The 25,863-nt window shown below is 34.2% G+C and overlaps 1 protein-coding gene across 1 annotated transcript; it reads left to right on the top strand.

The window, feature by feature from the left end:
* The first annotated feature begins 14,974 nt into the window (after positions 1-14,974).
* On the top strand, positions 14,975-17,096 carry LOC100779938 (uncharacterized). The gene is made up of 4 exons (XM_014773539.3): positions 14,975-15,308; positions 16,276-16,324; positions 16,411-16,571; positions 16,657-17,096. The coding sequence occupies exons 1-4, from the start codon at positions 15,096-15,098 to the stop codon at positions 16,840-16,842; spliced, it is 609 nt and encodes a 202-aa protein (XP_014629025.1). The 5' UTR covers positions 14,975-15,095; the 3' UTR covers positions 16,843-17,096.
* The last annotated feature ends 8,767 nt before the right edge of the window (positions 17,097-25,863 follow it).

Raw genomic sequence — 25,863 nt, 5'->3', positions numbered from 1 at the left:
TACCTTGCACTGTGGATGCAAGTTCATTTTCCAGCAACTGCAATCGAGCAACATTTTTCTTGGAGAAGAGTTTTTCTAGTGTCTCCCATACATCCTTTGGTGTGTCAAGATCTCTAATGTGATCAATTAATTCCTTGTTGACCGTCATTCTCAGAACAAACAACATCTTCCCATATTTTACCTTCCATTTTCGTCGGGCCTCCATCGTGTCCGGTGTATCTGGTGGCATTTTCATGTCATTTTTTGCCATGAGATCCCATAAATCCTGCCCTTGGAGAAAAGCTTCAATGCACAGTCGCCAATACTTGTAGTTCGATCGGACAAGTTTCTCAACACCAAACTGCATATTTGATCAGTTTCCTCCCGTTTGCGAGTCCATGAAAACCAGTTCAGTCTGCCTTAAATTCTTAGAGCGAAGAATTGAAAAAGAGAAGAAAAAAAAAGCCCATATCAAAGTCCAAGCTCTAGATACCATAAAACAAATAAATGAATATTTGAAATATGAAAAACAAGATACCAAATTTTTACTTTTTTTTGTTATCTTTTCGCTTCTTTTTATTTGCTTTGATTCTTTTCCAAAATAAAACATACCATCAAAGTATTTTTCTATGAACACTCCTATAAAAATTATGTGAGTTTCAAAAATATTTTTCCTTTGAACCAGACCGACCATAAAATCTTTATCTTAATGCATTCAGCTCCTCATTACTGAAGCTCGTCTTCAAAGACCCATGTTGAGCTTCCTCATGTTCTTCATACCACCATTTCACGACTTAATTCAAATTTCAAAATTTTCATTTTCAGCTCTTAAACAAGTGGTCTCAATGACTTAAGTGGGGCGGGGGTGAATTAAGTTTCAAAATTTTCCCCTAACAAATTTTAATTCTCTCTTTAAAAGATATATGCAGACTTAATATGCAGAAAAAGAAGCAATGAACAATTTATTCGATGCTCTTTAAATGTGAAAAATAAAATTAAAGCGCAATAATGTAAATGAGATTAGGGAAGAGAGAATTGCAAACTCAATTTATACTGGTTCAGCCACTTTCTGTGCCTACGTCCCGTTCTCAAGCAATCCACTTGAGATTTCCACTATCCATGTAAATTCCTTTAAAACTTCTGAACCACCTAGGGATACCTTTCCCTTGTGTTCAGAAAAACTTACAAATCAACAGACCCACTTCCTCTTGATTACAACAACAATTTGTTTTTGAAGTACAAAATATTTTTCTTCTCTTTAACAGAAGAATAATACAACTTGAAGAACTTAAAAGAATCCTTAATTGATATGCAAGCGTTTGGCCAAAGGTTTTCTTTTGAGAGGATAAAACAATGAAGTTCTGAAAAACATTGAAGATTTTCGAACACAAGTCACATATTTATAGGCCTTTGGTGGTTTTTCAAACTCTCATGAAAGGATGTGACTTTTCAGAATTATTTTTTGAAATTTTCTCACTGGTAATCGATTACAGATCTTTGGTAATCGATTACATAGTTAATTATTGAGGAGTCGTGTCTTTTCAGTTTGAATTTTAAAAAATTTCGCTACTGTTAATCGATTACACAAAGGCGATAATCGATTACAACCTTTAAAATTCAAATTCAAACTTTCTGAAAACTTTGCAAAATTAAATTTTGCTTTGGGTAATCGATTATAGCTTCTAGTAATCGATTACCATAGAGAAATATACTATTTTAAAATGTGTAAAAACACTTAAAACTTTTTATAAGAGATTTTGAAAATTTAAGCATTTAAGGTCAAACCTTTGCAATCTTTTAAGATATTCTATTAAAAAATAATGGACTTTTATGAATTCTTTCTCTTAATCTTGTCTTGAACTTGTAGTAAACTTTGAATTGCTTCAATCTTTGGCATCATCAAAACCTTTATACAGCATATGCAATCACATTCTCCATCGTTTTGATGATGACAGCTATATAAAACCATGATTAAAAGATATTCTATTTGCAAGGCGAGAACTCACCCTTACTCCCACTTAATTTTTCAATTTATTTCCTATGTTTAGAAAAAATAGTCTACCCGTTTTCTTGAGTTTCTGTCCCCCTTTGGCAACATTAAAAAGTCAAAAATACCAGACAAAATAACAAAGCCAGAAAATCCAAAGCAATCATCACAAAATAATCAAAAGCTAATCATCCATAGCAACATAAAATAACCAAGTGCGAAATATCCAAAGCAAACACGAAATAACCAAGTGCTAAGTGTCTAAAGCAAGCACAAAGGAACCAAGTGCTAAAATATCCAAAGCCAAATACAAGGCTGAAATAGTAAATTGTCCAAAAAATTAATGACTTATAATACTAGATAAAAGTAGGATGTAAAAGAAACTTCTATGGATCTGCAGGAGGATCAAAGAAACGATGAATGAAGCTCATGTCGTCTTCAAGACGCGTGATGCGTGAGTCTATAGCATTGAAATGATCACCGGCGAAAGCCCAAAGATACCTAAGCTCAGTGAGAACGTCATTCAATAAGGAAGATGAGGAATCCCATTGCGGTGGCGGGGAGGGTGTTGGCAGGTTGTGTTTAAGCCCGAAGATACCTAAGCTCATGTGGTCTTCAGGAATTGGAGGTGGAAGGTTGTGTTTACGCACATCCACATCCTTTCGCTATCCAAAGGAGGCAACAACACTAGCACCAATAGCAAATAAATGTTTGACCTTAACAAAAGGTTCATCCTCTAAAGGAACATTAAAATGCTAAAGAAATAGAGTGACAAGATGAGGATAAGGAAAAGATGCATTGGCCCATAATACTTTATGCATACGGTACTTAACAAGATGGACTCAGTCAATTTGGCGACCGGTTTGAAGAGCCCATAGCAAAATTAAATCCTCCTTAAAGGCCTAAGCAAGATTTGTGGAATGTGGAAGCAAAACTCGACAAAGAATATAATGCAAAATGTGACATTCAAAGGGGAATGAACCAGCAAGCAATCTGCCGATCATATCAGCATGGTCATTAGAGACCATTTTATGAGCATCATGACTATAATAGATATGCTTCCAATCATCAACTAGAGTGCCCTCAAACGGAACACTGACTACTCAATTTTGTCAAAGAATAAAATAGAGATTGATCAATAACAATGGGTATTTTATGCACCTCAAAGAAAATGGATCCATCCTAAATTTGCAAATTATTATAAAAGAATCAAACTAATTCAAGATAGAACGGAAATTTTAGAGACATAAAATCAACTAACTCCGAATTTTGAAAAACTTGATAACAATAAAAAGTTTCCCCATCAAAGAATTCTATGTCTAGATATTTAGGATTGAGAATGACACGATTTGAGAATAGGGAATAGTACCTTTGATGTTGTTCATTTGAAGAAAATAGAGTCAATAACCATTGAGAAGAAAAAGAAGGATTAGGTGGTACTGGTGGGTCACCGGTTGTGTCGTGGCGGCGTTGTCCTACAGCGGTGGTTGTGGAGGATGAACCATTTCAATTCCTTGATGGTTCTGTCATTTGAGACTATTTCTGCAGATTCTGATTGGTGATGTTTGTAAAGAATTGAAAAATATGAAATTAGGACTTTGTTTAAAGTGATTTGGACAATAAATGAGAAAGATATGAAGATTTGAAGTTTTAGGAATGGAGGGCGCCGTCAAGAAGAATGAGGAAGAAGATGGTCTGCGCAAGGAGAGAGAAAATACAGTATTTATAGTTAGATACGAGCTGTAATCGATTATTGGTGTATCCTACAGCGGCCAAAACCCCTTTGGTAATCAATTACAACCTATTGTATTCGATTATAGGGACTTGTTCTATGGTAATCGATTATAGGGAGTGGTAATCGATTACAGGAGCCTAAAACATGGATTTTCAAGTGAAATAAGCATTACAACTAACTATTTTGCACCCACAAAAATACATATTCAGTATAAATAATCAAAATATATAATATCAACAATCATCATAACTTTCAAAGACAATCAAAACTCAATAAAAAACAATCATCAAAAGCAATCAATAATCATTATAACTATCAAACACAATCATCAAAGACAATCAAAACTAAAGCAAAAACAATCATCAAAACTTAGTAAAAAAAAATCATAAAAAAGTAATCAATAAACTATAAAACACAATCATCAAAGACAATCAAAACTCAAGCAAAACAAATAATCAAAACTCAATCAAAAGTTAACAATCATAAGAAAAATAATAAAAAATAGACAAACAAAATATCTATTTATCTATGTTATTTATATCTAAGAGTCCTAATTCTCTTCTAATAGCAAAGAAAGTTTCTTTAGGGAGAGGTTTTATAAAGATATCAGCTAACTGATTCTTTGTGTCAACAAATTCTAGTACACAATGCCCTTTTCGAACATGATCTCTCAAGAAATGATGTCTAATTTCAATATGCTTGGTTCTCAAGTGCAAAATAGGATTTTTAGATGGATTGATTGTACTCGTGTTATCACATCGAATGGGAATATGATCAAGGATTAATCCATAGTCAGAAAGTTATCATTTCATCCAAGGTATTTATGCATAACAACTTCCAGCAGAAATATATTCCGCCTCAGCAGTGGATAAAGCAACACTATTATGTTTTATACTATGCCATTATACTAGAGCAGAGCCAATAAAACGACAGGTTTGCATTTGGCAAAATTAGAATCAAAGTATCCTATTAGATTATAAGAGGAATTCTTAGGATACCATAATCCTAGATTGATAGTGCCTAATAAGTATCTCATGATTCTTTTAACTGCACTAAGGTGAGATTTTTTAGGATTTGCTTGAAATCTTGCACACATACAAACAGTAAACATTATATCAGGTCTACTTGCAAATAAATAAAGAAGAGATCCGATCATACCTCTATATTTCTTTATGTCTATTGACTAACTGGTTTCATCTTTATCCAGATATCAAGCAGTACTCATAGGAGTAGCCATGTGTTTAACATTTTCCATCCCAAACCTATTAATTAGGTCTTTCCAATATTTTGATTGACTGATAAATATTCCATTCTTCATTTGCTTTATTTGCAGCCCAAGAAAAAAATTTAACTCACCCATCATTGACATTTCAAATTTATTTTGCATATCTTGAGAGAGTTCTTTGTTGGACAAATGTGGCCTCAGTTATCTTAAGAAGGGGTGAATTAATTTCTCACTAAAAAACTTTTAACCCCCTTCTAAATGAGATAAACTCAGAATACAAAAGAAGCAGCAACAATCAATTTAATAATGTTCTTTAATCATGCAAGACAAAATTGATTGCAACAAAATAAATGAGACAAGGGAAGAGAGAATGCAAACACGGTTTTATACTGGTTCGGAAAATTCTGTGCCTACATCCCGTACTCAAGCAATCCACTTGAGATTTTCCTTTCTCTTTGTAACATCCCTTTACAAAGTCTGAACCACACAGGAACAACCCATCCTTTGTGTTCATAATTCCTTACAACTTAAGAGACCCTCGGTCCCTTAATCAATCTCTTTGTATAAGAAGAAAAAAAGGAATTCTCTCTTGAAGAGAAGGATATTACAATTAAAATCCATGGATGAACTCTTAATAGATTTGCAAGTGTTCGCCCAAGAGTTTCTTTTGAGACAGCATTTGGCAATGAAGTTCTCTTGGAATATCTCTCGTCATTTCCTTTTGAAAGGATAAGACATTTTGAACAAGCAAAACTATCTCTACAAAATTTGTGCCCAAGTCACCTATTTATAGGTCTTTGATGGCCATTCTCAAATCCATTCAAAAAATGTGACTGTTGACAAATTTTCTGAAAACTCTCCACTAGTAATCGATTACAATGTTTGTGTAATCGATTACACAGTTATAATTTGAAGGGTCATGACTTTTGAATTTGAATTTTAGGAGTTTCGTTGCTGGTAATCAATTGTCGACATATGGTAATCGATTACTTGTTCAAAATTCAAATTCAAAACCTTTTTCAACAGCTATTTTTCATTCTTCCCTTCTAATAATCGATTACATTTCCTGGTAATCGATTACCAGAGCCTTGCATGAATTTTAAACCCTTTGTTTTGAGGCAAGGGTTGATCTTTAGTGAATCTTGAAACAAGGGTTTGTTTGTTGAAGCAATCTTGAATTAATCTTGAAGCAAATGCTTATCCTTTGAAGCGGCCTTGTTTGATTCTTCTTTGGTATCATCAAAATTCATGTATTCATACATTCACATTCTCCCCCTTTTTGATGATGAAAATCAAGTGATTTCTTTTCGATATCATCAAAGCAATGCATGATCCACATTATCCCCCTTTTTGATGATGACACTCATTATCAAACAAATTCTTTTTGACATCATCAAAACCTGCATGATTTACATTCTCTCCCTTTTTTATGATGACAATCACCTGTAGGTTAGGAGCAACAACAACAAAAAAATATCCATTTGTATATAGTTTTACTCCCCCTTTGTTTTGCAATGATTGCTTATATGAGATAGTTGAAGATTTCATAGATTTCATATATAAAAAGTTGTCTCATAAAGATTTCATATATCTTTTACCTATCTCCCACCCTTTATCAACATTAAAAGAAAATCATGAATAGAGAGGAGAAAAATGTTACCACTTGTTGCAATGTATGAGAATCAAGTGAAACCAAAAGGCATTAAAACAATCATTCAATATTAATCAAGCAAAAACAAGTACAATAACACATCAATAAAAAAACACAATCAATCAAACATACAATCAAAAGCAATCAACAAAACACAATAAAAGACAATTATCCAAGACAATCAAAACTCAATAAAAAACAATCATCAAACGCAATTAATCAAATATAACATGCAATCAATCAATCAAACTAACAAACATTGAATATCAATCAAGCAAAAACAAACACATCAATCAACAAACACAATCAATCAATCATTAAACACAATATATCAAATTCAATCACAATCATCAAGGATAATCTAAACTTAAGTAGAAAACAAGCATCAAAACTAATCAATCAAAGACAAGTGACCTGTTGGTATAATTTGATATCACTTGTTGGGCTTGTTGATCAAGTGACCTTTGTTGACTCCATAAATCACATATTCACTTTTCTTGAGATTCACTTTTCTAGGGAGAAATGTGGCCTTTGCTTATTGTCTTCATAAATCACATATCCACTTATCTAGGGGAGAAATATGAATAAACTTTGATGCATGCCATGTATTTGGAGAAATTGCTATCAATGTATTGACTTTGTTCTTCTCTGTTTTCATAGTCTTTCATCATGATACCCAGACTTATGATTTTATTCTCTGAAGCACTTGAAGAATTTATGGCATTATCTTCTCAAGTGATGTATCCTTTCTCTTCTTTCTTCTATTTGAAATTCCTCTTGTCGGATTTTTCCATTCTTCTTTTAAACACAGGACAATTGAATCTCATGTACCCAAGTTGATCGCATTCAACATTTTGGGGCTAAGGAGGAATCTTCTTCTTTCTTCTTTCATCATCATTCCATTCTTCTCTAGGTTTTTTTATATAGTTGTATTTCTCTCTACCATTATAGGAATAAAGGAATCAAATTCAATGGCTACCCATATCTTTAAATCTATGGCAACCTACTTGAGCAACCCATTTGAGATTTTCTTTTCTCTTTGTAAAATCCTTTTACAAAGTCTTAACCAGATAGGGACAACCCATCCTTTGTGTTCATAATTCCTTACAACTTAAGAGACCCTCGGTCCCTTAATCAATCTCTTTGTATAGTAAGAAAGAAGAGGAATTCTCTCTTGAAGAGAAGGATATTACAATTGAAGTCCATGGATGAACTCCTAATAGATTTACAAGTGTTCGCCCAAGAGTTTCTTTTGAGAGAGCATTTGGCAATGAAGTTCTCTTCGAATATCTCTCTTCATTTCCTTTTGAGAGGATAAGACATTTTGAACAAGCAAAACTCTCTCTACAAAATTCGTGCCCAAGCCACCTATTTATAGGCCTTTGATGGCCATTCACAAATCCAATCAAAAGATGTGACTCTTGTTAGATTTTCTAAAAACTCTCCACTAGTAACCGATTACACAGTTATAATTTGAAGGGTCATGACTTTTTAATTTGAATTTCAGGAGTTTTGTTGCTGGTATTCGATTACAGACATATGGTAATCGATTACATGTCCAAAATTCAAATTCATAACCCTTTTCAATAGCTATTTTTCATTCTTCCCTTCTGGTAATCGATTACACTTCCAGGTAATCGATTACCAGAGCCTTGCATGACTTTGAAACCCTTTGTTTTGAGGCAAGACTTGACTTTAGTGAATCTTGAAAGAAGGCTTTATTTGTTGAAGCAATCTTGAATTAATCTTGATGCAAATGCTTATCCTTTGAAGCGGCTTTGTTTGATTCTTCTTTGGCATCATCAAAATTCATGTATTCATACATTCGCATTCTTTGCAAAGAGAATCATTAGTTGACCCAAAAATGATATCATCAACATATATCTGTACTAAGAATATATCATTCAATTTTCTTTTAATAAAAAGGGTGGTATCAACTTTTCCTCTTGAAAAACCTTTTTCTAAAAGAAATTTACTCAGACGTTCATACCAGGCCCTAGGGGCTTGTTTTAAACCATATAAATTCTTTTTCAATTTAAAGACATGATTAGGCTTTTATGAGCTTTCAAATCCAAGAGGTTGATCCGCACATACTTCTTCTTGGATAAAACCATTTAAAAGGGCACTTTTAACATTCATTTGATAGAGTTTAAAGTCCACTATGGATGCAAAAGCTAATAATATTCTAATGGCTTCTAATCTGGTTACTGGAGCATAAGTTTCCTTATAATCTATTCCTTCTTCTTGATTATATCCTTTGGCCACTAGCCTAGCCTTATTTGTAATTACTATTCCATATTCATCCAATTTGTTTTTGAATACCCATTTAGTTCCTATAGCTGGATGATAATCGGGTTTGTCAACTATTTCCCAAACTTTTTTCTTTCAAACTTATTTAACTCTTCTTGCATAGCTATAATCCAGTGTTCATCAATTATGAATTCTTTTAAATTTTTAGGTTCAATTAAAGAAACAAAAGCCATATTATTGCAAACATCTTTGGGAGAGTGTCTAGTTGTTACCCCTTTAGATATGTCGCTGATGATGTTATCAAGAGGATGGTATCTTGAAGTTCTTCATTCTCTTGGAAGATCTGTACTTGTTTTTGTTTCATCAATTTGAAAGTCTTCATCATTTCCCTTTCCTTTGCCTTTGTGCTCTTCACCATGAATATGTATACCTTCTAAAGAATCTGAAATATCATCAAGAATTTCCTTTCTTGGCCTAATTGGGTTAATTTCATCAAAAGCAACATGGATAGATTCTTTAATGATCATAGTTCTTTTGTTACAAATTCTAAATGTTTTATTGTTCAAGGAATACACCTAGTTTTCTGACTCCAAGGATTCTACCTTTATTGTTGTCGCCATAAGTCACATGTCCACTATTCTTGGGAGAAATATAAGTAAACTTTGATGCATCTCCCATCATGTGTTTAGAGTATCTGCTATCAATGTACCAACTCTTCTTCAAAGTATCCTACATAATCATGTTTATGACTTAGGTACCCAAACTTTCTTGGGTCCTCGAATGCCAGTTTTGATAAAAGATCCTTTTGGAACCCATATCATTTTAATATTATTACTATTTTTCCTAAAATAGCATGTAGATGCACTATGTCATTTCTTTCCACAGTAAAAACATGTTAAGAAAGGAGAACTATTCTTTTGAGTATATGAAAAGAAATTTTTATATAATTTTTGTTGTTTATCAGGTCTATATCCTAATCCAGCCTTATCAAACACACATCTTTGCTTTCCTAGTATAATATCTAAATTATTTTTGCCAATAGTATATTTGGCAACAAAATTTTTCAGATCCTTGATTTCTTCTATAAACTTGCTACAACAATTACATGAGTTATATGCTTCTTTACTATCTTGTATTACTTTTATGGTAGAAGATTGATTTGTGTCAATTGGTTTTAAAGTTTTGACTTTAGTTTTAAGATTTTCTAATTCTTCATTTAATTTCAAAACTTCCTTTTCTGAGTTTGAAATAGTTTTCTTGGAAAATGAAACAATTTTTGCAAGTTTGACTGATTCTTTATGTAAATCAGTGAATGCATCTTGAAGTTCATCAAAGGAAATAGATAAGTTATTGTTAGAAGATGTTACCTCTTCTTCGCTTTCACAATTTTTTGCCATAAGACTTAAATTCATGCCTTCATTTTCTGAGTCTTCGGATGAATCCATATTGTTATCTTCCCAAGTGATGTAAGCTTTATTTGCTTTCTTATCATTGAAAGTTTTCCTCTCAGATCTTTCCATTCTTTTCTTGAAACTCGGGTAATCAACTCTCAGATGTCCTGGTTGATTACATTCATAATACTTTGGAACAAAAGATGAATCCTCTCCTCTTTTCTTTGGTTTAAAGTTTGATCTTCTTTGATTTTCTTTGTTTCTTAGGAATTTATTTAATCTCTTTACGAAGAAACTGAAATCATCATCTCTTCTACTTCATTCAAGTCTTCTTTATCACTTTCTTCTTGAACTGAAGATAAAGCTTTAAGTGTGATTCCTTTCTTTTTCTTGTCATTTTCTTCATGTTGATTTAGTCTCATGAGTTCCATTTCGTGTTCCTGAAGCTTTCCAAAAAGAGTTGCAAGACACATGTTAGTAAGGTCTCTTGATTCTGTAATTGTCGTTACCTTTGGTTACCATTCTGATGCAATCCTCCCTAGGAAAGGACCAGTTACCAGAGCCATGAGCAAGAGGCTCCAAGAGGATTGGGCTAGAGTTGATAAAGAAGGCTTAGGGTTCTCATGAATCTTAGGGTAGATTTTTGAGCCCATGAGCCAAGGTTGGGTCCACTCTTCTTTGTAAATAGTAGAATAGGTTGTTTTCTTCTTTTGGGCCTTGTATTTTGGCCATTCTAGTAGTATAGGGTTTTAGCCTTGTATTTCAGGGCATTTTGAGTAGTCTTTGTAGTAGGATTTTTTTTGTATTTTCATGTTTTTTTGTCATGGGGGTGAGCTTAGCTATTATAGGGGTGTGTAGCTAAGCTCTAGCTTCTCAAGGAAGCTTCTCAAGGAGGTGAGCTTAGTTTTTAGATGGGTGTGTGTAGCTAAACTCTAGCTTCTCAAGGAAGTTTTCTCAAAGAAGCTTCTCAAGGAAGTTTTCTTAAGAAAGCTTCTCAAGGAAGCTACCTAGTCTATAAATAGAAGCATGTGTAACACTTGTTGTAACTTTGATGAATGAAAGTCTTATGAGATACACTTCAAAGTTCCACTTCTTTCCCTCTTTTATTCCTTCAATTTCGTGCTCCCCCCTTCTCTCTTTCTTTTCCTCCATTGAAGCATCCTCTCCAAGCTTCTTATTCAAGGCTCATCTTGGTGGTGAAGCTCCTTCTTCCATGGCTTATTCCCTAGTGGATGGCGTCGCCTCTTACCTCTTCTCCTTTGTCTTCCGCTGCATCTCCATGGTGGAAAATCACCATTAAAGGACCTCATTGAAGCTAAAAGATCCAACCTCCATAGAAGCCCCACAAGCAAGCTTCCATCACATTCCCTGCTTAAACATCTCATAACTTTCCTAATAACATCTTCATTACTATATGTGTGAATCTCTTTTTCATATATTGTATAGTTTCATTTTTATTCATTCTAAACAATTCATATTCATGAGTTAGGGTATTTATTCTAGATCTTTTATATCAGTTGTTCCTTCATGGGTTACTTGTAAGGTATCCCACATTTCTTTTGCATTCTTGTGGTTTGATACTCTAAAATATTCATCCATGCCTAATGTAGATGTAATTATGTTTTTTACCTTTAATTTATATTGTACCATTTTCCTTTCTTCTTCATCCCATTATTCCCTAGGTTTTTTTATAGTTGCATTTCCTGTAGAAGCAAAGCTTCATGGTGAATCAAAGGTGATTCAAAGGTGTTTTGATGATAACAATGATGATAACAAAAGATGATGACAAAAAGCTCAAAGATCAATCAAAGAACAACTCAGGTGATCAAGATAGAATCTAGAACAATTCAAGAGTTCAAGATAGAATCAAGAAGAATTCAAGACTCAAGAGTAAATTTAAGAGTCTTGAATCAAGATTCAAGGTTCAAAATCTCGAGAATCAAGATCAAGATTCAAGACTTAAGAATCTAGAGAAGGCTTAATCAAGATAAGTATGAAAAGTTTTTCTCAAAAATTGAGTAGCACATGATTTTTTCTCAAAACATGTTTACCAAAGAGTTTTTACTCTCTGGTAATCGATTACCAGATTGTTGTAATCGATTACCAGTATCAAAATTGTTTTGAAAAAGTTTTCAAATTGAATTTACAACGTTCCAATTAATTTCAAAAAGATGTAATCGATTACAATGTTTTGGTAATCGATTACCAGTGCCTTTGAACGTTGAAATTCAAATTCAAATGTGAAGAGTCACATCCTTTCACATAAAAGTTTTGTGTAATCGATTACACTAATTTGGTAATCGATTACCAGTGATTGTTTCTGAATAAATCAAAAGATGTAACTCTTCAAATAGTTTTTGACTTTTTCAAATTGGTTTTTAAGTTTCTCTAAAAGTCATAACTCTTCTAATGGTTGTCTTGACCAGACATGAAGAGTCTATAAAAGCAAGGCTTTGTTTTGCATTTCAATCATCTTGAACACTTATTCAATCAATCTTTTACAAGCCCTGAATCTCTTTGAACTTCTTCTTCTTTGTGCCAAAAGCTTTCCAAAGTTTTCTGGTTTTCTAAACCTTGAAAACTTGTGCTATTCATCTTTTCTTTCTCTTCTCCCTTTGCCAAAAAGAATTCGCCAAGGACTAACCGCCTGAATTCTTTTTGTGTCTCTCTTCTCCCTTTTCCAAAAGAACGAAGGACTAACCGCCTGAATTCTTTTGTGTCTCCCTTCTCCCTTGTCAAAGAATTCAAAACGACATAGTCTGAGGATTCTTTTGATTCTTCCCTTTCCCTTATACAAAAGTTTTCGAAGGACTAATCGCCTGAGAATTCTTTTGTATCCCCATTCACAAAGTATCAAAGGTTTAACTGCCTGAGATCTTTGTCTTAACGCAATTGAGGGTACATCCTTTGTGGTACAAGTAGAGGGTACATCTACTTGGGTTTGACTGAGAACAAGAGAGGGTACATCTCTTGTGGATCAGTTCTAGTGGAGGGTACATCCACTAGGTTCAAAGAGAACAAGGGAGGGTACATCCCTTGTGGATCTTTGCTTGTAAAAGGATTTTTACAAGGTTGAAAGAAATCTCAAGGACCGCAGGTCGCTTGGGGACTGGATGTAGACACGGGTTGTTGCCGAACCAGTATAAAAACTCTTGTGTGTTTGTCTCCTTCTTCCCTACTCTTTTAATTTCCGCTGTGCATTTAATTTCCGCTTTTACTTTCTGTTAAGTTTCTCTTCTACTCCTTATTCTCTTAAGAACTTAGTAAAAGCCTTAGAAGAGTAATTTTTTAATTAGTAAAGGTTTAGGAATAATTAATTCAACCCCCCCTTCTTAATTATTCTGAGGCCACTCGATCCAACATTTCCTGCTACCATAGTAGGGATGTAAGGATCAAATTCAATGGCTTTCCAGATGTTTAAATCTATAGCCTCTATGAAGATTTGCATACGGGTTTTCCAGTAATGATAACCCACACCATTGAATATAGGAGGCCTATTAATAGAGTTCCCATCGGGAAAAAGAAAGTTTGATGAGACCATAATTATTCTTGAAGTTTCTAAACCTTATACAAGACAACGATCTCAACACAGAAGATTATGTGAAGAATCCCTGGAGGATTTGCATCATTCAGCAAATGGAAGAAGTCAAATGTTTGATCAAAATGCTTCCAATCCGGGCTTTAGGCATTCCCTGCTTGATTCCCATAGCACAACATGGTGTCCCTAATCACCATAGGCTTGTTCCTTAATCACTATTGGTGATGTGTGTTCAATTCTCACAATGGTAAGTGTTGGCTTGGTGGAGTGACAAAGAAGGGGTGTGGCTATTTCACATGGTGCACTCATGAGTGCAATGTGAGATGTTTACAGTTGTTGGACACATTCAGTTCTACAGCACTGAGTCACTAGATAAAATGAAAAGCATAGGAAACTCTTTGCAATATCTTGTGGTGGCATTTTCAATTTATGTTGGAACCTTGTTGGTTAATGTTGTGCACCAACTGACTCGGAAGCATGGTGGAATTGATTGGTTGAATGATGACATCAATGCTGGAAGATTGGACTACTATTGCTTCCTCATGGCTAGGTTAGCTTTGATTAATCTCGTATATATCTTGTTCTGTGTTAAACATTACCGTTATAAGGTTAATGTCGAAGAAAAAGTTGTGGAGAAACTTGAGCCTTGAGGGGTATTGGGAAAATGATTAATTTTTTTAATCAATAAATGTTCAATTTGTTCAGAATAAATGCAGGATTAGCAAGCGTTATATATGTCAGTCCAGTATATATATTTGATGTCATTTACGCAACAAAATAAACACTAAACTATTGTTGAATCTAAGGAAAAAATGATTCACCTATGCATACATTTCAACCGTTAAAATGTAATTGAATGACAGTGTAATTGAATAAAAAAAATCAAATATATATCACTTCTAAAATATTTATTCTAAAAGTTAAAAAAATTATGAAATATAATTATTTATAAAATGTAATTGAATGACAGTGTAAAAATATTCTATATTTTTAATACATAATCTATTTTCTCTTTTATTAAAATATAAAATAGAAGTTTAAATTTTTATAAAACTAAAATGTTAAAATATTTAGAAAAATAAAAAATATAGCAATAGTATTTCACTTAAAAAACCGTGAACCAATTCCAGTGATGCCACCTCCTGTCCACATGACACATACACGTGGATAAACAAACTGCGTAAACCCCACCACTATATAAAACGACCCTCACCGTCAGCACCAGATAGATTCAAGATTCTCAACTACTAAAGCGATCGAAGAAAGGAACTAAAAACCAAACCAGTGTCTCACTCTCACCCCAGAAACTCATTGTTGTGTGGCACAACAAACTTCACCAATGATGAAAGCCCTCACAAGCTCTTGTTCTAAGGCCATGGTCGAGACTCTAGGACCCTTCTCTCCCAGAGTTCCCCTTTGTGTTTCTGATAGACCCGAATTCTGCTTCACCCTTCGTTCCAAAAGTGAGAAAAAGGGATGGAATTTATTGCTCCTGAAACTGGTTCGAAACAATGATCTTTACCCTGTTCATGCAGTGCCACCAAAGGACCAGGTTTGCTTCTTTTTTTTTCTATGCTTAGTTTCACATTTTTGTTTTTCTTTGTTGGAACTATCATAATTCTTTTGTTTGTTCTTGGTCTTCTTGGGGTGTTTCTTGTTTGCATGTTAGGAACATGATTGCTTTCAAGTGGGGGTGATTCTTGTTGGGTTCTCAAAATATGCTTCTTTTTCTTTTCTTGTTTTTTTTCTTCTTTCCTTTTTCTGAAATTTCGTGTTTCCTAGTAGCTTGCCCAGTTTCTTCTCACCTTTTGGTTTCTTTTTATACGCTAAATATTCTCCCTTTTGTATGAGTATGCGTAGATCCAAAACTTGTTACGAAACATTTCGTATTACTGCTATGCTAGACTTCTTGGTTCTGATTCCATTTTCACTTTCTTTTTTTGTTTCCCTTTTATGGGAATGGTTATTTCTTGAAATGTTTGGCGACTTCAACAATTTACTTTGTTTTTTATAGCTTGGTACGATTCTTTCCAGCATATTTCGGGTTTGAAGTTTTCTCTGTTGCTTTGGTGTTACTGGTGGAGCCTCTTTACTGTCTTGAGAATTTATTTCAATGATTTTGTATAATTCAAGAGGATATGAGCCAAATGAAAGACAAAACTTAGATGCAATTTCTTAATACTTTTAGTACTGGTTTTCAATTGGAGTTGGAGTTTCACCTCAATAATTCGTGTTATAAATTTTGCATTAAGAATTAGCATAGATTACCTAATTAAAACTCCAATTCTGATTGGAGAACAACACTAAAAGAGTCAAATTCTGATTGCAGAACAACACTAAAAGTATTTAAAGATCTAAATCCATGTTTTGTTCCCAAACTAATTGGCTTTTCTGTTATGTGGGGAAATTCGTTAAGAAATGGTTGTCTAGTTGTTGTATTTACATTAAATAAATTGAGAACGTACAAGATTTTGGCATGTTTGATGAGACAGTCTCTTGGCCCGAATAAAATGTTGCAGGTGGACTTGGAAACTGTGGAGCCTCAGGCTCAACAGAGTGAACAAACAAGTGGGTTCTAATGACCTTTTGTATTTTTCCTACTACATATATATGCCGTGGAACTCAAAATCCCAACATTGTAATTTGTTGTGCAGATGAATCAAAGTTTGTTCGTGTATCGTTCCAGTTACAAAAGACTTGTAATTTTGGTGAACAGTTTCTTATAGTTGGAGGTGGTCCTGTGCTTGGTTCATGGGACCCTTTAGAGGCATTACCCATGACATGGTCTGAAGGACATGTATGGGCTGTGGAGCTGGTGAGTAAAATCTGTTCAGAATTTGAAAATATTGTTGGATCAAAAACTTTTATAAATGTTGTATATGCTTCCTTTGTGTAATCAGGATATGCCTGCTGGACAAACATTCCAGTATAAGTTCATACTGAAAGGAGAAGGGGGGGATATTATTTGGCAGCCAGGGTTGGATCGATTGATCCACACTTGGGAAACTAAGAATAGAATAGTTGTTCTCGAAGATTGGGAGAATGTAGAACTTCAGAAAATAACAGAGGAAGATCAACTTGCCTAGCCAAATGAGGAACCCCAGGTTTGACTTTGAAGTGCCAACTTTAGCTGAATTTCTTAATAATCCTCAAGAAGAACTGGATTCCAAAGCATCGGAAATATCGTCTGTATAGTACTTTAGCTGAATTTCAGTTTTGGCCACTTCTGTTAATCTGTATAGTACTAGGAGTTTCATGGGCAATAGATAGCGCTTTTGCTGTATGTCATACCATAGTGATAGTGATTTTTAAAAAGGCATCTTAGAAGATTTATTCATAACATCTCTCAGAAGAATAGAATTTTTCTGAGAAAATTAGTGTTACTTCATCTTGAATTCTCATAAAGTATGCATCTTTTGATTTATTTTTCTAAAAACATAAAAATAAAAGAAATGAACAAAAAAGAAAATAGAGAGAATTCGTTTCCCTTGAAAGCATACATTCATGCGTCAACTGTACCAAACTACCAAAGGTATTCGTGCTACATAGCGGCTCTGCAGTCAAAGTTCAATAATTTAGGGTCCTGTTACTAAAGTAAAGATGAATGTTGTGGCTTGAGGATTCTGATTAATAAATTACAAGGGGAAAATATAATTAATTTTTTTTAAATATGTTGGAAGTTTTTTTCTTCTATCGGACCTTCTTACTTCTTCTGCATCTATTTCAGCTGACTCAATGCTTTCCTCTCCTTGTTGCTCTACGTTAGTAACTCATTGCTCATCTACATCTGCAATTGGTTGCACTTCTCCTCTGAACTCATCAGTTGAGACAACCTCTTCTTCAGCTTTCTAAGAAGAAATCTCATCAAATACTACATTTCGAGATGTAAATTATTTCTTAGTGATTGGATCCATACATTTCCACCCTTTTCTATAAGGGCATAGCCAACAAAGATGCATTTCTTGGCTTTTGGATCTAATTTGCTTCTTATTGTCTTTTGAATATGTACATAGCAGATGGCTCCAAAGACTCGAAAATAATCCACTACTGGTTTATCCCCATAGAGTAGTTCAAATGGAGATTTCTCTTTGCCTGTCCATGGAGGCAACTTGTTGATTACATGACAAGCAAATTGAATTGCTTCTGCCTATAACTCACGAGGCAGATTTTTGTCATGTATCCATGACAAGCTCACTGAAGTTAGATGAGCTAATTTCCTTTCAGCCACTGCATTTTGCTGCAGTGTATCTCGACAAGTAAATTGCCTTTGGATCCCTTTTTTCATGACCAAAAACTGTGAAATCTGTTGAGTTGAACTCACCTCCATTGTCACTCCTCAAGCATTTGATTTTTGCATCAAACTCCTTCTCCACCATGTCAGAGAAAATAACAAACTTATGTGTAACTTCACTTTTCTCCTTTAGGAAATACAACCAAGTATATCGAGTGTAATCATCCCCTAGAACCATAGTATATTTACATCCACTATAACTAGGTGTTTTTTCGACCCCATTAGATCTGTGTGTATAAGTTCGAAAGGAATGGTTCTTTCTCTGTTGGAACTTTTAAATGGCAGCTTTTAAGCCTTACCAAATAATAGATTTACAAGTCCACCAATTCAATTCTGGAAGCCCACCAATAAACTTATTAGATGCTTACCAAATAATTGACATCCTTGGCAAACAACTTCCTCCTTCACCTATTTCAATTCTGGAAGCCCACCAATAAGCTTATTAGATGCTATAATTTGTAGCATTTGATAGTCTACATGCCCAAGTCTAGCATGCCACAAGGTAGGACTACCAACTTGGCTGGTTCTTTTGACATACGCCTCTCCTGCAGATAAAACAAACAAAGAATCCTTCCTTTTTTCTTCCAATATGATGTCAGCATCAATATTTCTCACATCATTCAGGATTTTGACGCTATTGGGGCCAAAAAGAAGATGCTTGCCTGAGCTAGTGATTTGTGAGACATAAATGACATTTTTCTTTAAGCCAAGAACATGATAGACGTCACTCAGCTGAACTTCATTGTTGCCAGCATTGATCTTTACAGTTCCCTCCTTCACAACAGGATGTGTTGTGTTGTGTTGTCAACAGTGACTATGACTCTGTCTCCATTGTGATGACGCATTTCAGAGGAAGCTTGATTGTTCCCTGTTACTAGGGGTGGGTAAACAAGCCCAAGTCCATGGATTGGCCGGCGGAACCCGCGCTCTGCGCGGGAAACCAATTTTTTTAAACAGTCCATGGTTATGTCATATTTTTGGGCCCGCCCCGCTTAATCCACAGACTATGCGGGTTTGGCCTGAGGGGTCCGCAGGTTGCCCGCATTAGGTTTGATCTGTGTGACCCAGTTACATTAGGTTTGATTTTCTCTCTTCCACTTTAAACTTTTCTTTCTTCTTCTCTTCACAGACTCGTGGATGTAGCAGGCTAAGAACATTTTTTCTCCTCACGGTTCTTCTCCACCACGCACTCACGCACGCGTGCAGTAACACGACTCTTTCCCTTTCAAGGAAAATAGAACGCGACTCATGCTCACGCAGTCACGCGACACACCATAGCAGCACAGCCTCGGCTCACCACCACGCCACCATGCAAAGTACATCTCTTCTCTCTCTAGAATTTGTTTTTATCCTATTTTTGTTGGGGCTGATTCATTGTTGTTGTACTCTTAAAATAAAAGAAAAATGTGAGAAATCTATAACTTTTGATCCGCTGCTCACACCTCTTTTTTTTATTTTAACCCTTGGCTTCATTGCTTTATTCCCTTTGTCGGCTTCATGGCCTCAGGAACAAAGCTTCCTCCTATTGTTGTTTGTTGTTTGTTGATAGTGTGTGAGATCCATGACCCTCATAGTCTCATGTTGTGTTTAGTGTACGGTTAGATTTTGCATCAACTCCGGCATAGGCCATATATTATAACCTTTGTTCAAGTACCTTGCTCCTATAAGCTTCCTACATGTAGATATACATTTCAATTTTTCCATTGCGCTTAAGAAACAACTGCAACATTTGCAGTTGATATTTCTATCTTCTCTCTGCATTTTTCTTTCTTGAAGGACATTAACAAAAGCCAGTTTTTTTATATTTTTACACGTTTTTGTTTTGGTATTTTACATTTTTTGATGCATTAATTAATTATATTATATTAACATAGAATTAGAGCATGCGAGATGAAATCTATTAACAATTTCAAAATTTTAGTTTGAGCCTGTGTTGCAAAAGTTGGTGGTATTCATACAAAGATGGGTTTGAGCTTAAATGTCATTACTAAGTGGAATTCTACTTTTATGATGCTTGAGAGTGTCCTTGTATATCGATGTGCTTTTTGTAGTCTTGAATTTGATTATAGGAGCTATTCAAGTTGTCTTATTAATGAAGAATGGCAGAGAGGACAAAAAATGTGTGATTTTTTGCGTCCTTTTTTTCAAATCACAGAGTTGATATCTAGTTCCTCTTACCCAACGTCTAATTTGTAATTCATGCAAGTGTGGAAAATTGAATGTTTATTACTTCAAAATTTGAGTAATAAGGATGAGTTGATTAGAACAATGGAAATTGATATGAAAACAAAGTTTGACAAATATTGGAGTGATTATAGCAATGTGCTTTCCTTTGGGTGCATTCTAGGTCCACGCTTTAAAATCAAACTTTTCAAGTATTGTTATTCAAAACTTGGTCTTGATCCAATATCTTGTCAAGCAAAGTTGAAAGTTATGGAGCACAAGTTGTATACTCTATATAATGAGTATGTTCAAATGTATTCCAAAGAAACAAGAAGCAATGTTGGTTTAAGTCAAGGTTGATCACAAGAGACTATGGTTATTACTGGTACTATTAGTATTGCTCAAGTTGATGTTATGGATGTAAGTCAAGGTTTCTCTTATTTTTTAACCACCAATCATTTATTCTTATTTACTTTGACTAACTATTTTTTATTTTTGTGGAATTAATGTAGGAGTTTATACAATTTGAAGATCAAGATATGTCACAAGTGGGTAAATCTCAACTAGATACATATTTGGAAGAGGCAAATCTTTCAAATAAATATCATCCCAATCTTGATGTTTTGCAATATTGGAAGGACAATCAAGCTCAGTTTCCAGATCTTTCACTATTGGCTTGTGTTATTTTAAGCATCCAAATTACAACGGTGGCTTCCGAATCAGCATTTAGTATTGGCTCACGGGTGCTTAAAAAATATTGAACTAGGCTTATTGCTGACAACATGCAAGCCTTGATATGTACTAAAAATTGGTTACTACGATTTGAAATGCAAGGTAAATAATGTGTAATAATTGTTATCTTTTAATCTCTTAATTGAGTTTATTCTAATATTTATTATTATTTTGAGTTTTAGGAAAAGAAGATGAAGATGTGGAGATGGAGAAGGCTCAAGCTACTTCAAATATAGAATCATTTGTTGTTGGAGATGTTTCATATTCTAAAGCAAGCACAAAGGAACCAAGTGCTAAAATATCCAAAGTCAAATACAAGGATGAAATAGTAAATTGTCCAGAAAATTAATGACTTATAATACTAGATAAAAGTAGGATGTAAAAGAAACTTCTATGGATGTAAAAGCTTCTTGATTTGTGAGAAAATTTTGTAACTCCTCCAATGATGGTTGGTTGGTCCATCTTTGAATGGACATGATAAATGGAGAATACTCCTTTTTCAAACCCCTAATGATGTATCTCCTTCACCTTGCCTCACTGATTTTCTCACTCAGATCTGCACAAAGATTTTTAATCTTTAAGAAGTATTCAACAATTGTAAGATTACCTTGCACTGTGGATGCAAGTTCATGTTCCAGCAACTGCAATCGAGCAACATTTTTCTTGGGGAAGAGTTTTTCTAGTGTCTCCCATACATCCTTTGGTGTGTCAAGATCTCTAATGTGATCAATTAATTCCTTGTTGACCATCATTCTCAGAACAAACAACATCTTCCCATATTTTACCTTCCATTTTCGTCGGGCCTCCATCGTGTCCGGTGTATCTGGTGGCATTTTCATATCATTTTTTGCCATGAGATCCCATAAATCTTGCCCTTGGAGAAAAGCTTCCATGCACAGTCGCCAATACTTGTAGTTCGATCGTACAAGTTTCTCAACACCAAACTGCATATTTGCTCAGTTTCCTCCAGTTTGCGAGTCCATGAAAACCAGTTCAGTCTGCCTTAAATTCTTAGAGCGAAGAATTGAAAAAGAGAAGAAAAAAAGCCCAGATCAAAGTCCAAGCTCTAGATACCATAAAACAAATAAATGAATATTTGAAATATGAAAAACAAGATACCAAATTTTTACTTTTTTTTGTTATCTTTTCGCTTCTTTTTATTTGCTTTGATTCTTTTCCAAAATAAAACATACCATCAAAGTATTTTTCTATGAACACTCCTATAAAAATTATGTGAGTTTCAAAAATATTTTTCCTTTGAACCAGATCGACCATAAAATCTTTATCTTAATGCATTCAGCTCCTCATTACACACAAACACGTCGCTCCAGTGGTTATCTATCTTTAATAATAAAATAATGATCTCTTTCGTTTTTTGGCATTATTATATTACTCCCGCTTGTACGAGCCGCGCCTTCTTTCCTCTGCTTCTTTGTTCCACGGTTTTGCGATTTTCTCTAAACAAATTTCATTTTGAAATTCAATAGGCTAGGCTACGTCTCACTAGCTTGCAGGCCTAGGAGGTCACATCACTGAAGCTCATCTTCAAAGACCCATGTTGAGCTTCCTCATGTTCTTCGTTCCACCATTTCACGACTTAATTCAAATTTCAAAATTTTCATTTTCAGCTCTTAAACAAGTGGTCTCAATGACTTAAGTGGGGCGGGGGTGAATTAAGTTTCAAAATTTTCCCCTAACAAATTTTAATTCTCTCTTTAAAAGATATATGCAGACTTAATATGCAGAAAAAGAAGCAATGAACAATTTATTCGATGCTCTTTAAATGTGAAAAATAAAATTAAAGCGCAATAATGTAAATGAGATTAGGGAAGAGAGAATTGCAAACTCAATTTATACTGGTTCAGCCACTTTCTGTGCCTACGTCCCGTTCTCAAGCAATCCACTTGAGATTTCCACTATCCATGTAAATTCCTTTAAAACTTCTTAACCACCTAGGGATACCTTTCCCTTGTGTTCAGAAAAACTTACAAATCAACAGACCCACTACCTCTTGATTACAACAACAATTTGTTTTTGAAGTACAAAAGATTTTTCTTCTCTTTAACAGAAGAATAATACAACTTGAAGAACTTAAAAGAATCCTTAATTGATATGCAAGCGTTTGGCCAAAGGTTTTCTTTTGAGAGGATAAAACAATGAAGTTCTGAAAAACATTGAAGATTTTCGAACACAAGTCACATATTTATAGGCCTTTGGTGGTTTTTCAAACTCTCATGAAAGGACGTGACTTTTCAGAGTTATTTTTTGAAATTTTCTCACTGGTAATCGATTACAGATCTTTGGTAATCGATTACATAGTTAATTATTGAGGAGTCGTGTCTTTTCAGTTTAAATTTTAAAAAATTTCGCTACTGTAACATCCCAATTTTCGTAAACTAGATTAAAAAAAAGATTGTTATTTATAAATAAATAGATTTTTTTAAAAAATGATGAGATTTTATAAATAAATAAATAAGGAGATATAATTATTAATTAAAATAATGATTTGAGAGAAAATAAAAAGGGTATTTTATTTATTTGTTTGATAGAGAATAAAATAAAGTTTGTTTTTATAAAATAATAAATAAATAAATAGTAAATAATAGGTCATAAATGCCCCTAGCTATAAATAGCAACATGCTAGGTCAGTTTTCAGACTGACTCCTCAGTTTCCTCTGCCTCACAATTTCGTTTCTTCTCTCTTCTCCCAAAACCCTCTCTTTTACCCACAGGCCACCTAACATGTCTCAGAAAAATGACGATCTCAGACTCGTTCACCGTTGGATCGTCGTGAAATTTGAGCACTACGTTCGCAGTCCAATTCTGAGAAGTCTCACCGTTGGGAATTGTGATATCATATTTGAGCTGAGAGAAATACCTTTCGCATTGTAGCATTTTCCTTTCCCGTAGAAACCCAAAATGGTCTCAGTAAAATTACGATCTCGGTTTCGTTAACCGTTGGATTTTCATTTCGTTAACCGGTTTCGTAAAATTACAATCTCTTCTCCGTCTCTCTGACGTTTGAAAATTCTATCGGAGCAGTCGAAGGAATAACTGGAGGAATCTCAGAAAACCGCTAGAGATGCTGCTATCGTTGGCTGAAGACACGTGAGTCCGCTTAGAGGTAAGGGATGAGTTATTCACAATTGGGGATTAGTAAGAACATGTGTAGGGATCCTTAGAGATATCAATTGGAATGGGTTTTGGGGTGTTCTTGCAATTTTTATTTTATCCTTTTAATTATTACAGTGAATTATATATGTTTGATGAATCAGTTGATGTCCCAATGAGAAATTGCTATGAAATTGATGTGTTCTTGGGTTGAGTGTGAACCCCTTAGAAAAATTAAGCTCTTTTTATTAACATAAATTATATTTTAAATAATATTATTCAATGACTTATTTTATACAAATTATTATCTTGTTCTAATTTTTCTACGACGATGATCAACATGTTATGTGTATATAATTATTGTAATACTAGAATAATAAATTAAGGAAAATTGTAAGGTTAATGTCTAGTGGTAATTTCTTTAGATGTAATATTAAATTAATTGTTAAAGAAATTCTTTGATTAAAAACAATGTAGTTTAATTTACCATATACATATACATATATATGTTTTGTATCATGCAAATATTATTATTGTGTGATGTGTATAAGTTATAAGGTGTAATAAGTTATTATAATGATATTATAATATTATAGTAAAGATTGAGTAGTACAAAGTTGAATGTGTCAATTTGCGAGATACATGTAAAAATGAGATGATTGATGTGATATTATGAGATGTTAAATTGTGAGCATGATATTTGATTGTGAATAAGTGTGTGTGTTTGACACTTGATGTGACAATAATTGTATTGTGAGCTATGAATTATACAATAACCCAACCAGTGTTATCTTGAGAAAAACGTTGATGCGCAATGTTTAAGAGAAAATGTAGGTTTCCTATTCAGGAACCAGTGTTAAATTGTAGCGCAATGTGTTAAATGTGTTGAAACATGAGTGTGAGGTCGTGGTATTGTGTAATTCACTAGCAGTGTTTATAAATGGAATATGTGATAAATTGTGAAATAACATATTGCTTTGAGATTATAATATTGTTATTGAGATTGAGTATAAGTGTAAAGTTGAACATGTGTTAATTTGTGAGATACGTGTAAACATGTGATGGTGGATTGTGACATTATGAGATGTGAAATTGTGAATGAGTTTTGGTTGTGGATAAATGTGTAGTTAACACTTGATGTGACATTACTTGTGTTGTAAGCTATGAATTGTACAATAACCCGACCAGTGTTATCTTGAGAAAAGCGTTGATGCACAGTGTTAAAGAGAAAGTGTAGGTTTCTAATTAGGAACCAGTGTTAAAGAGAAAGTGTAGGTTTCCTATTTAGAAACCAGTGTTAAATCATAGTGCAATTGTGTTGAACGTGTTTAAAACACGAGCGTGAGGTCGTGGGTATTGTATAATTCATGAGCAATATCTGCATACAAAATTGTTTTAGGGGTCGGACCTGAATCAGGAGGGAGAGGCCCTGACGGACTCTTCGGAGTGTAGGCCTTGGGGGTCACCGGGTGTAAGTAAGTTTTATTTGGTTTATATGATATGTATATCTAGTTGTCTTGTTTCTCTATTAGTTAGGAATTTGATAACTCACTCCCGGTTTGTTGTTTGTGTTTGGATCCTGTGATGATCTTGAACTTTGTGTTCGGGGGAGCAGATGACTAGGTGAACTGCGTTAAGGAATATTATGCTGAAGGACGTCGAGACACAACGCTCTGATAGGATGTGACATTGGGGTATAGGGTTTTATATTAATTCTATGAAGTCTCAGACGGCCTTGTTTGAGCCGATAACTTTATTATTTATTTGGACAAGTTTAAAAATGATGTAAAAGGAAGTGATTGTGAACCTT

Source organism: Glycine max, chromosome 3 (genome assembly GCF_000004515.6).
Source record: "Glycine max cultivar Williams 82 chromosome 3, Glycine_max_v4.0, whole genome shotgun sequence".
NCBI lineage: Eukaryota > Viridiplantae > Streptophyta > Magnoliopsida > Fabales > Fabaceae > Glycine > Glycine max.
This window is presented reverse-complemented; position numbering and strand designations above follow the sequence as displayed.